Genomic DNA, 13,172 nt, shown 5'->3' on the forward strand with positions numbered 1-13,172 from the left:
TGAAGTGCAGTATTATGTATGTATAATTGCTTAAGACAAAAGCACCCGAAAATAGATCTTGAAAGCTAACATGGTAGATTTCTAAGCCGGTGGTCGCACATCCACAATGGCTGGGATTCCTAGCAGAGAAGAGACGTCAGGGACAATCCCAACCTGCTTATTTGGGGACTTTATTGTCACTAGTTATCTTCTAACTGTTCCCTCAACATCCACTGAATACTTAAAAATAAGTATTTCATACAATAAAATGGGGTAATTGATTTAAATAATAACAATAATTGGAAACTGGTCTGGATAATATACATTTTTGAAGCTTTTGTGTGTCTACTCTGCATTAGCAACGCTTTAGGTCTGAGTAATAGTGTATTAACCAGGTCTGATTTGCTCTGCCTAGTTTGCTGTTGCTGGTTTTATTGAATGTGACGCTGTTTCTGAAGCTGTCAAAGATAGAGTATGCTGCTCAGTCCTTTTACCGTCTTCACCTCCAGGAAGAGAAATCTGTAAAGTAAGTCTTCTTCCCTCGCAACCTATTATGTCAATAATTCCTTTGCTGCAGGAAACTTAATTCCAATTTTAGAGATTTTGGTCTGCCAACTATTCTCCAGTCCTAAACTTTTTTGTTTACTTTTGTGTTTTATTTGCAAATTTATAGGGCACTGATGATTTCTAGAGACGAAAGCCTAGAAGCTATTCCCTTGATCTTTAAGATGGTATTTTTCTTTCAGTTTAGCCTCTGATATGGCGTCAAGAGCAGAAAATATTCAAAAGAGCAAAGATCAGGCCCATCGCTTAAAAGGAGTGCTCCGGGACTCCATCGTGATGCTGGAACAGGTCAGCACCTCTGTGTACCATGTTACTTAGTAGTCATCTCAGTGAATCAGCTGCTCCTCTGGTTGTGAGAGTATTTACTGTACCAATATTGAAGAAATCCCCCTCCTAGAGGCACCTACCCTTGCCAGTTTCTGGATTATACATTTTATAGTCACTTGTACTTTTTGTTTTTAACAAAATGGGAACGTACTGTACTTACCTTTGCATACCCTCTTTTTTCAATTAGTAATATATTTTGAAGATGTTTCCCTATCAGCTTGTATACATTTACCTCATTCTTTTTTTTTTTTTTTGCCAGGTTTGAGGGTAAGGATCATGAGTTCGTGTCAGATTTGAGGTGCTTTTTTTTTTTAATTTATTCATTCATTTATTTATTTTTGGCTGTGTTGGGTCTTCGTTTCTGTGCAAGGGCTTTCTCCAGTTGCGGCGAGCGGGGGCCACTCCTCATCGCGGTGCGCGGGCCTCTCACTGTTGCGGCCTCCCTCTGCGGAGCACGGCTCCAGATGCGCAGGCTCAGTAGTTGTGGCGCACGGGCCCAGCCGCTCCGCGGCATGTGGGATCCTCCCAGACCAGGGCTCGAACCCGTGTCCCCTGCATCGGCAGGCAGACTCTCAACCACTGCGCCACCAGGGAAGCCCACCTCATTCTTTTTATTCGTCCTTCTATATAAAATTTCATGCTCAATATCAGCTCTTTTTATAGAAGTGGTAGATTGCTCATTATTTTGTTTTATCCATTAACCATGCTCCTTATTTTGTTTTTAATCTATTAACCTGCTCATTATTTTGTTTTTATCTATTAACCATGTATCATGGAGATACTTCCATATCCTCTTCTTTTAACAGCTGCATAGAATTCAACTGTGTATATGTGGCGTAATTATTTTACCAGTTCTCCATTGAAGAATGAACATTTAGGTTGTTTTGGTGTTTTGCTGTAAGCTTTATCTCTTGAACATAGTGTCATCAATGTGTGCTGCTCGGTTCTATGAACCAAAACTTAGGATTCCCTTTGAAAAATGAGGACTAATACTTCCATTATAATATAATACATGTGTACTTTTCAAAATTGAAAAATAGAGAATAGAAGAGAACCTACTAGCATTCAGACATAATCACTTTTAACATTTTGTTTTATTTGCTTCCATCCTTTTCTTCTATGCATTGGTTTGTTTTTTAGATTCAATTATTGAGCATTTCTTAGAACATCATGTGGGGCACTAAAGGTGCTTCCACTAGGCGCTCTTCAGATGCACAGTGCCTGCAGTTAGTAACTTTCTCCTCCCCCTCAGCAAGGAGTAGATCATACTCTCACTTTTCTCCTCATCCTCTCCACTCATTTCCTGCTGACTCTGAACTCATGACCGTGCCTCAAGGAGGAAAGAGACCCTCCCTCTCCTTCTATAACCAGATCTATAGACCTTCCCGTCGCTGCACCCGTCCTGTTCTGCACTCCATTAGAAGCATCGCTCTGCCTGTGGGACGCAAGTCCCAGCACGAGCTGGCAGGAGACTCCGTCCACCCCTCTAGCTTCCCCATCTTCAGACTCCCTCATTCAGCTGGATCTTTACCATCAGCACCTACCCTGCTCTCTTATCTCCTACATTAAAAACCCGCGTCATCCACATCCTTCTCTATCTGCTCATCTATCGCTCTCCTCACTTTCACAGTCAGGCACTCTCAGAGTTGCCTACTCTGGCTGTCACTATTTTATCCTTTATAACTCCTTCACTTTTTTGAGGTTTTATTTTCACCAAAGTCACTCGTTCACATGAAGAGTTAACTTGTTCTACAGGGTTGTTTCAGAAAAATAGCAATCCTGGTATCCTCTTCTCCATTTCTTTCCCAAAGACAACAATCTAACTCTCTTGGTGTATTCTTCTGGTGTTTACCTCCATATTTATAAACAACAAGCATGTGTTGATACTTCTTGATTTTTCAGTCTTAGACGTTATCTTTTGACTGCCTGTTACGGAGACTGGGATTTTGTTTTCTTTCACCTCTTCATGCTCCCATTTCTAATCCCCCATCCTCCAAAGGAAGTTGTAATTTTGGTTAGATCAGTATTCAGTGTTGACTTTGTTTTGATTAAGTTTACTGTTCTGAGCTGAGCCATAGAATGAACCGCGGCTACTTTTTCTTACCCCTGAAATTGTCTTCTTATTACAGTTGATTATTTTCTTGTATTGTTTATAAGTGTTTCATGCCCTGATGCTCTGTCTCCTCTCATCATCTTCGGTCACCTCAGGTTTTCAATCCATGGAGCCTCTGACGGGCTCCAGGCAGGGCCGGTGGCCCTCTCTGCAGGTGCACAGCTATCATCTTGGGGCTCCTGTTGCCCATCTCCTGTTTCCCATATCCCATGTTTTCTGCTTTCTTGGTTTCCTCCCTCCTTTTAATGGAGCATATCCTCTAGTAGCTTCCTGAGAAAGAGGGTATGGAGGTAAATATTTTAAGACTTCACCTGTCTGAAATTTTTTATTCTGTCCTTCACCTTTGATTAATTGTTTGGCTGGGGATAGAATTCTAGCTTGGAAATAAGGTTCCTTCAGAACGTTGAAGGCATTGCTCCATTGCCTTTTGGCTTCCGGTGTTAACTACTGAGAATTCTGAGGCTGTCAGATTCCTGATCCTTTGGTCTGGAAACTGGTGCCCTTTTGTCCTGGGATATACTGAGCTATCTGGCTGATGATTTTCCCTCCTCCACCTTCTCTCCCCTGACTTTCTATAGCACCTGTAATCAGGTGTCTGCCTTCTGTTGGACAGGTTGTCTAACCTTACCTTTTCTTTCCAGCTTCCATCTTTTTGCCTTTTTGTTCTACTTCCTCAGAGATTTCCTCAACTTAATCTTCAAATTCTTTTACTGAGTTTTTCAGTTTTTGCTAACAAGTTTTTAATTTCAAAGAGCTGCCATTTCTCTGGATTTTCTTTTTTAATGGCATTGTGAACTTTTTAAGTGGCCATAATATCTTTCTCTCTGACCATATTACTGATAATTAAAAAAAATTATTTTTCTTCTTCTTGCATACCCACGTTCCAGCAAGGTCCTTTCCCCCTGTTTTGATTTCTATCCTTAGGGTTAGAGGATTTCTTTAGATGTCTGTAGTCCTTTGCTGTCTGCTTGTGTGGATCCAAAGTTCTTATCGTATGGGTTGGGCTGGTCTACCCTGAACTTCTTGGTAGATCTGGCTGGGCCGTTGGCTAAGAAATCCTGATGTCAGTATCTTTAGGTCTTTTCTCTTGGACTGGTCAGTTTCCACAGAGAAGACTTTTCCAGTCTCCTCCCTGAAGGACTAAGGGCTGGCTGCCAGCATTTTAGGTGAGTGAGAGTAGAGAGATCGAGGAGGGCAGGGCAAAGGGATGATCTCAACGTGCGGTATACACGTTTTTGTATAATCCCCATTTTGGGTATGGTACTGCTATCTTTAATGATGTGTTGGTATCCTCCTGGCCAGACTGTCAGAGACCCTCTTTTTTATCCTCTCCAGAAAATAGGACTTTAGACTTCTGCCCAGGTAGTAGGAGAGGCCACATGTCCAAAAGTTCATCCAATCCTTCTTATTTCAGTCCCTTCCTCTTTATTCCCATTTCCAGAGATGCCTGTCAATTCCTGAGGCTTTAGAGGATTCTTCAGGGTAAATTTGGTTGGTTCTCAGCTTTCCCTACTGTTAGCTTAGGATTCAGCGTTTTCAGGGCTGCTAAGTAATCCATCCGCTATCCAGTTTCCAAAGTAGTGTTGCTGTTGTCGCCTTTTCTGTTTTCCTCTGTCCTTGTGGACTTATGTCTTAAAAAAAAATCCCTTTACCGTGCTTTTGGTGGTGTTTCAGGAGGGAGCAGAATTGGATGCCTGTATTTAATCCGCTCACTCACTCTTCAGCTCACACTGCCTTGATTTCTTCCCTCATATCTTCCACTGATACTGCACAAGCTAAGCTCCCCAGTGACCTCTGGCTTTTAAAGTTAATATACCTTTTTTTTTTTAAGTTTTCATCTTACAGTGCCAGCATTTGACAAAGCTGACCATTCCTTTCTTGAAATGTATCTAATCTTCCCTTCTTTGGAACCATGGAAAAAAACACAGCTTTATTGTGATATAATTCACATACCATAAAATTCACCTTTTAAAGAATTTTTAGTATATTCACAAGGTTGTCCCACCATCACCACTATCTAATTCCAGAGCGTTTTATCATCCCCCAAAGAAGCCCTGTACCCATGAGCAGTCATTCCTATCCCTCACTCTCTCAGCTCCTGGAAATCACTAATCTACTTTCTATTTCTATGGGTTTGCCTATTCTGGACATTTCATATAAATGGAATCATATAATATACGGTCTTTCATGCCTGGCTTCCACTTAGCATAATGTAAAGCTGCTTTTTGCTGGTTAAAAAAACCATCTCCGCTACCTGACCTCGTCCTCACCCAGTGCTGCAGGTTTTTGCGTTAGATTCTCTTCCCTTCTCCTTTACTGCCCTCTAGGTGATCTTAGCTGCTCCCCTAACTTGGAATACCACATGCAGCAATGGCTCCCAAAGCATGTCTCTCACCCTGACACCTCTTCCCTGAGTCCAGACTCATACAGCCACTTGCTGACTTGGCGTCTTTACCTCGAGGCTAACAGGCATCCCAAACAGATCATGTCCAAAACAGAATTAAGTTTTCATCTTGAGCCAAACCTAGTTCTCCTCTAGTTGACCTAATTTCAAAAAATGATACTACTATCCTCCAGTTGTCCAAGTGAAAAACTCCATACAGTGTGTAAGTATATATTTATCTGTGTAATTACTCGTTTTAGTTCTGAGTCCCTCACTAGTCTGTAAGCTCCATGAAAGCAGGGACAGTGCCTATTTGGTTCACCATTGTATACCCAGTACTTAGCACAGTGCCCAGCATGTAACAGGTAAGCAAAAAATATTTGTTGAATGATTGAACGAGTGAATGAATACAAAAAAGAATAAGACATAATTCTTGCTCTCAAGTTGTCTACAGTTTTATTAGAGAAATCAGATGTCCATGTGTATTGTTAAAGACTATAAAAAAAAGTACAAAATTAAGCGTCAAAGTAAGTAGTAAAGCGTTAGGAGTTTAGAGGCAGGATGATTAGGGAAAACTGCATGGAAACAGTGGGGATGGGTAAGTTTTAGATAGGTGAAGATGAACATGAGCATAATAGCAAGCAAAGGCCTTGCGTGGAACTTGAGTTGTTTAGGGGATGGTGGGGAGACCACTGTAGCTTCAGAAACCATTTCAGAAAACAAGCCCTTCACTTTGGATCATTTGATGAATAGACTTATTGGGAGGTAAAGCACACAGTAGTACGTTGTAGGAAGAAGTGCAATACTACAGCAAATGAAAAGAACGCTAGCAATCACACTGACAGATAACTGAAGGAATCAGGTGTTTTATAGTTAGTCTTTTATTTGGGCATCAGTATAGACAGAATTTTATTAAATGCAAACTTTTGGCATACAAATAATCAGAAAAATTTAAACAATCTGATTTTGAAAATTTTCTTTGCAGTTGAAGAGCTCACTCATTATGCTTCAGAGAACCTTTGATCTACTAAATAAGAACAAGACAGGCATGGCTGTCCAAAGCTAGTGATCTTAAGGACCAAAATTATAGAGATATGTGGAACCAAAAGAAAACGTCTTGAAGAAAACCAGAGGGTGAAGGATTTGAATTGTCATAGGAACATTTCCATATTTTCTCGTTATTTGTACTTCTAATATGAACATTCTTTTTAATAACATTTATTGGAGAATTAGTCTCTGATGGCCTTAAGAATCCATCCTTTCATTTCTTATGCACAATTCTAAGCTGTGAATTTCTCCAGTGAAGCGTGAAATATATTGTGGATTTGAATTTCTATGATACAAAAAGAAAATGAGACATTCTGAACTGAGTGGTATGGCCTCATTTTCACAGTGAGATTTGAAGTTTGACGCTTTAAGTTTATCTGTTAGCACAGAATCAGTATGTGTCCAATAGGCTGCTTTCACAGTTGCGATACATTCAAGAGGATAAAGAAGACAGTAGAAGAAGAAATCTCTAAATCATTACTAACTTTGAAGGATCAGTTTTCAGGCATATATTATAACATTTATAGGTTCGTGTACTGTAAATATTATCAATACAATGTCTTCATTTATTTAGCATGTAAATTCAATAGTCAAATCTTTTGAATCTGCATGTTGATGATTATTATCTGAAAGGTTCTTCAGCCATGTGGTATCTTTATGAAAGAAATAGGTGTTTCTTCAGGTGGCTCTCAGAGGTGAGATTATTTTGCCTCTTCATACATCATATGGCAGAAGAGTCAATTTTGGAAAAGGAAACATGTAGGATACCATCTCTCAAAACGAAGAACCATGCTCTGAGTTTTAAAAACTAGAAGATTATGTTAAAATCTGGGCATTTTAGTGACAGATCAAATGAATACTTGAACTAAGCTTGGCTTCAGCTTAGCAAACTTTCATGGTGGAAATGAGCCATCTGTTTGAAAATATTATAATTTGTGGACTACTTTTCAGTAGCCACGTATGGCTTCATTTACTCATTCACATGTGTGGCTTTAGGCAGTCAGTTGTAAGCCAGACACAAACTTTAGCTCTTTAAGAAAGACTTTGGGGGGCATTATCTCCCAATATAAGTGCACTGACAAGTTGTAAATCAGACATGAGCTTTGGCTCTTCATTAAAAGTTTTTAGGCGTATGTGTCTCAATACAAGTGATGTCTCTGGAACAAGAGAAGGACAGTGCAGAATAATTTGTATATATTCTTACTGCTTGAATAATAATTGCCTTTAGTTAGATGTCTCTTTTTTGCCCAGAGTCACCCAAGCCACGTGGGATTGCTAAAGTCATTTTCGAGATGCCCATAGAGAATGAAATTATTGACTGGATTAGAGGAAAAATGGGTTTCTCTGGGTGAATCTCAACTAACCTACCTTGGGATACCAGTGTACCTACCTGGAGGTTTTTGATAAGGATTTATGATGTCTGAGCAAGAGTGACTGGATTGTAAACTTGAAATCTTGTTCTCTGTTAATTTCACAAAAATGGTCACTGACAAGCTGAGTATTTTTGTGATATTTCTTGAAAACCTGTACTTCATAAAATACCTCAAAGAAAGTTACCAAAGCTAAGTTGCTTTATAAATTACGACTAAATATGTATGCAGAATTCAATTAATTGTATTTGAGCCTATGTAAATTGAATATCAATAAAACCCCAAATCTCTGAGTTGTTTTTCTTCTTTTTCGGTCATACCCTCCCCAAACTAGAAAGCCTGTTTCTGTGAAAACGTATACATGGGCCTACACCCTTTAAAAAAATTTTTGTGCAAAAGTGAAACCCAAAGAGGACTCTCATCTTAGGGCAGTTTCATTTCAAATATGCAGCTTTCTGGAGCAAGAGTACTAGATAGGCCTTTTGGTCTCATGTAGAGACTGCTGGCCAGAAATCATGAAAATGAACAAGTTGTATAATTAACAGAGCAGGGACAGTGACCTGGGCCTTTAAGAGAAGGTTAGCGAATTTGGGGGCGGTACGTCGGTAACATTTTGCCGTGGAGATCTCCCCCAACGCCTGTTGCTGGCGTCTGAACGAAGACCTGCCGACCCACGGGTCTCACGTTTTTAGGAAACTCTCAGGGGTCCAGGTTTCCCGTATTTCCGCCTTCGCCGACCCGAAGGCTCGGGAGGCTGCCCTGCCCACGCGCCGCCCGCAGGCACCCGCGGGTCCGGGCGGGGTCCGGGCGGCTGTCTCTGGGGCGGGGCGGGGCGGAGGTGCGGGGTCAGCCCGGCGCCCAACAGCCTGGACCCGCTGCCGGAGCCCGGCCTTCGCCCCTCCGCTCCCCCGGGTGCCAGGGCCGCGGGCCGGGGGAGGGGCCTCGCCGGAGGGCTCCGCACGTGCGGGCGGGGGATGCCCGGCGCCGGGGGCGGGGCACCCGGAAGCTCGCGGACTTGCCGCGCTCAGCCCGGCCGGCCGTGGGGCGGCTGGGGACACGGCGGGGGTTGGCGGGGGACACCGCGGGAGGCGGGCGCACCGCCCCAGCGGCGGCCGGCTGTGGTCACAGGTGGGCGGCGGCGGAGAGGGCGCGGCGGAGAACGGAGCCGGGGTCCCTGAGACTCCAACCATTGCGTCGGGAGCCCCGTGGACCGGAGATCGGCAGACGCGTCCGTGCCTCGGGAGGAGCCGACCCTTCTCTCCGCCTCGGCCTCTTTGACTGCAGCCGCACCTCGGCCCGGGAGCGCAGGTAACTTCCTTCCCAAGGTCATTTTTCGGGCTGGGCGGTGTTCTCGGCCAACCCGCGTCCTCACGATTGGCCGGGGCGGGAGAGGCGCGCCCACCTCGCGGCGGGGAAGTGGGTCTGGACGGCGACCCTGAGCGCTACCCGGGCGCCGGTGGCCTCTCTAGAGCCGGGTAGTCGGCCCCAGTGGATACACGCTTTGTCTCCGCCCGCAGCCCCGAGGGTGTTTCCACCCGCACCCTGGCTTCGGGCGGGGACAGCCCGGCCCTCCCCAGGCCGCACCCGCAGGTGAGTGCAGCCACCTATGCCCCGGCTGTCCCGGGCCGCGTAGTAGGCTGTCGTCATGGGAACGGCTAGCGCCCAGGCGGCGCCTGTCCTGGATGGGGACCTGGCGGGGAAGGCGCTTGGAGCCCTTAGAGCCCTGGAGCTCTGTGTCTGGCCAAGCCGAGCCAGTAAAGCCTGATGAAAAGGGGACCACCTCCCCCTCTTCTCATTTTTGATTTCTCAGGCGTTGGTGGTTAATCAGGGATAGGCTTGGGTGTGCTTGATATGAGTTGTGTTCTTTCCACTTTACCTCCTGAGGGCTTCTTATGCCTCGTGATGACAGGTGGAAATCATGACCAAGAAGGGCAGTATGAAGCCAGGGAAGAAAAACAAAGCGGAAGAACCTGAACTGGAGCCCCTGTGCTGCTGCGAGTACATAGATCGAAATGGGGAAAAGAACCACGTGGCTGCTTGTTTGTGTGATTGCCAAGATCTGGATGAAGGGTGTGATAGGTAAGAGCTGTGTGTTTCTTGATGCTGGGCTGATCCCTCCCGCCTTTTTGAGAACTACCATGTATACTTTCAGCTTAGCCATCCAGAACACTAGAATTTGCTCTTCATTCTATTTCCACATATCTCCAAGTGAAAGTTGTCTTTTATGTCAAGTGTGAGAACTTTATAAAGATGAATTATTACTCAGTAGTGCACAACTGTCTTTTCAGCTCAGTGTACTAGGACATTATTATTTCTCATTTAAAGGGAGGAGGTGACGGAGAGAACAGGCAGGTAAAGGGATAGTAGGCAAGTTAAACGCATTAAAAAAAATAAAATGCAGGCCAGGAGAATCTGTAAGTTTAAAATGAACACATTAGTACCAGAAAGTTCCTACAATTCTCAGTGGTCTCAGCATTCAGAGACTGACATCTTGGGACTGGATTGCACTTGGCCACACAGGGCCTTGAGGGTTGAAAAATCATTTTCCTGCTCTTGGAATCGGTTTCACCCCTTGTTTCTGGGGAGGAAATCCAGCCGGAAGGCATGTTCCTCCCCTGGACCGGCTGTTTTCAGCATGAGCAGCAATACAGTCCTGATTGATGCTATTGTATTTGGCTTTTATTTTCACCATTATCCCAAGTGATGGAAATTAACTATCCAAAGAGATGATTTCTAACATCACTGAAAAAATTTTGTGCCAAACAGTAATAACCTGCTTTTTATCCATTTTCTAAATAATTATATATTTAAAAATTATCACATGGAAAGCATAATGTGGGGAGAATACAGATGGTGGAAACTTGCTTTTCCCATCAATAATTCCTTCTGGTTAAAAAAAGTCATTGCAGTGGCACATTGCTGATTCGGAGCTTGGTATGTTAATCTCGCCATGAGAAGCATTCTTGGGGACTACTGTAGTCTAGTACCCCATAATCCCTTTGTAATTCTTCCTTGACAGTGTCAATAGTCTTTTACAGGTGTCTTTAAATGTAGGTTCTTTAGTCTTAGTCTAAAACCCATACTGAGAAACTAGAACACTTTGGACTAATGAATGGAGAAATAATGCCTTTTCTGTAACCTCCATCACTCAAGACCACAGCTCTTCCATTAGCCTTCTAACTCTTCCTCCCTCCCAGCCCTTGAGACCTGGGCTGTCCCTGAGTTTTCTTCTCTCCAGACCCTTCTGGATGAGATGGGCTCCCAGCATTTCCACAGACCCGCTGCTCTGTATGCCTCCCATATAGTTAGTTCCCATTCACTTCCAAGTCTAGCCCTATTTTTTAAAATTCTAAATTTCTTTTTTTTTTTTAATTCTAAATTTCTAAAACCAGTGTTATCCTTCCTTAAACTGTTCCTTTCCATAATAGCCTAAGTATGCCAAAAAGTCAACAATACTACGTGTCCACCAAGCTCAGTCATTTGACTTGTACTAGTTTGACCTCCACGCTTCCTTATGCAGCCCCCTGCCCTACTGGACTGGTTTACTCCCCCGGCCCAGGACAGGTTTTGTGCTGCACACGCGTCTCTCCGCTGGAACGCCTCCCTGCCTTGCTCTCCACCCTCAGGAATACTAGCCAGCTGTCAAGGTCGAGCACAAATCCCTCTTTTCCCACAAAGACCCCTGTGATGACTCCACCCAGAAATGTGTCCTCTCCTCTGAGCACACCTTACCGTGTTTGACTGTAATAGTTCATTGGGTGATTTTGCTACTTTGTCACTTATCTAATATTTCTTGAATTCTCATGTTGTCTTCACAACTAGATTGTGAATTTTTTTGAGATTCTTATGTCTCTACGCCCACCCTAGTCTGAACAGGACTTATGTGGAATACGTGTGTATTCCTGTGTATTTGTTTCGTGGAGAAATAGTTCTGTTAAATATCTAAACATTTTCTCGTTCGTATTAAAAAATTATACATGAATCTGAAGAGCTCGTGTTTAATAGTAAGGAAGTAGAATGCTTGGTCTTTGGCATCTTTTATCATTTATCCTGCTGTCTGGCCTACAGTGTTGAGTGGTTTTTAATTCAGCAAACACGTCGGAGGTGCCTTCTCTGTGCTCTCTCTGAACAGATGGATCACGTGTAAGTCCGTGCAGCCCGAGACCTACGAAAGGATCATGGATACGCTCTCTGACCGCCTCCGGATTCCTTGGCTTAGGGGAGCCAGGAAAGTTAACATTAGCCTCCTTCCCCCACTCTTCCTGCTGCCTGTCTTCCTCCGAGTGGCTTCGTGGCATTTCCTCCTGGGGGTGGTGGTTTTGACCTCCCTCCCTGTGCTGGCTCTGTGGTACTACTACCTCACTCACAGAAGGAAAGAACAGACCCTGTTTTTCCTGAGCCTCGGACTGTTCTCTCTGGGCTACATGTACTACGTGTTCCTGCAGGAGGTGGTCCCCAGGGGGCGCGTAGGGCCCACTCAGCTGGCTCTGCTTACCTGCGGGTTACTTCTCATACTCTTAGCCTTGTGCCGAGCCAAGAAGGATCCAGGCTACCTCAGGAGCCCAGCACACGGTGACAGATCTCTAAGCGGCAGCCACACGGAATACCTGAACAGGACAGGGCCGGAGAAGCCCAAAGGGTTCCCCGGCGCAGACCCAGCGGGCGGTCTCAACAACCGCGCGCCCAAGGATGAGCCTAAGGGCTGCCCCAGGACGTCGGCCGGAAGCCCCGCCAACGGGAAGGAGGACTGGTGCGCCAAGTGCCGGCTGGTGCGGCCGGCCCGGGCGTGGCACTGCCGGATCTGTGGCTTCTGCGTGAGGAGGATGGATCATCACTGCGTCTGGTATGTTGGAAAAATCTGGAGGCTTGCGGAGGGTACATTCACGTGAGACTCTCTAGCCGGGTTTGCTCTTCCTTTGTGCCATCCTCAAATTTCTCTCCTTCCCAGCTTTACACCTTGGAGATATTTGTGGGCTGTTATGATGTTCCCACTTAGTCATCAGTTTTTTGAGCTTCACAGATTTAGTTCTTTTCAGTCATTTCCTGAAGGTGTTTTGTTTTTTTTTTTTCTTTTCCCCGCTTTCTCTTTTGAGCTGCCCCTCATCTTCTCCTTTCTAAGAGAGAAGTGTCTACAGTTGAATGACTTTTTAAAAAAGAATGTATCAGACACATTATAGGCACATCTCCCTGTGCTCACAGAGCTCAAGAAAGTGTTCCTGTACTTTTAGGTGACTCTGATCCTCTGACCATGTATCCGTCATCATTTGATGCTACCAGTGATTTCTAGTTGACATTATTGACTTAAGGCCCTGCCAGATAACTCCCTATTTGGTTAGTGGCGCAGAAATGGGCTTTTTGGGTACCTCTTTGCTGGCCAGTGACAAACGAG

At 44.4% G+C, this 13,172-nt stretch overlaps 2 protein-coding genes across 12 annotated transcripts in view; both read left to right on the forward strand.

Moving 5' to 3' along the window:
• GRAMD1C (GRAM domain containing 1C) overlaps nt 1–8,076 on the forward strand; it is an 87,743-nt gene extending 79,667 nt beyond the window's left edge. For all 6 annotated transcript variants that reach the window (XM_082394708.1, XM_082394707.1, XM_082394710.1 and 3 more), the window contains 3 exons: nt 395–505; nt 726–831; nt 6,352–8,076. In XM_082394708.1, the coding sequence (XP_082250834.1) occupies nt 395–505; nt 726–831; nt 6,352–6,432 (298 nt within the window). In that variant the 3' untranslated portion in view covers nt 6,433–8,076. The remainder of the gene's footprint in view (nt 1–394; nt 506–725; nt 832–6,351) is intronic.
• A 485-nt stretch (nt 8,077–8,561) lies between these two features.
• ZDHHC23 (zDHHC palmitoyltransferase 23) overlaps nt 8,562–13,172 on the forward strand; it is a 49,712-nt gene continuing 45,101 nt past the window's right edge. For 3 of the 6 annotated variants that reach the window (XM_082394728.1, XM_082394726.1, XM_082394727.1), the window contains exons 1-4: nt 8,562–9,091; nt 9,301–9,373; nt 9,693–9,862; nt 11,916–12,626. In XM_082394728.1, coding sequence (XP_082250854.1) covers nt 9,702–9,862; nt 11,916–12,626 — 872 coding nt within the window. In that variant the 5' untranslated portion in view covers nt 8,562–9,091; nt 9,301–9,373; nt 9,693–9,701. Of the gene's footprint in view, nt 9,092–9,300; nt 9,374–9,667; nt 9,863–11,915; nt 12,627–13,172 lie in introns of those variants that run through there. The other 3 variants (XM_082394730.1, XM_082394729.1, XM_082394731.1) reach the window with 3 other exon arrangements.

The sequence above is a fragment of the Balaenoptera borealis genome (assembly GCF_965194805.1).
Source record: "Balaenoptera borealis genome assembly, chromosome: 5".
In the NCBI taxonomy this organism is placed as follows: domain Eukaryota; kingdom Metazoa; phylum Chordata; class Mammalia; order Artiodactyla; family Balaenopteridae; genus Balaenoptera; species Balaenoptera borealis.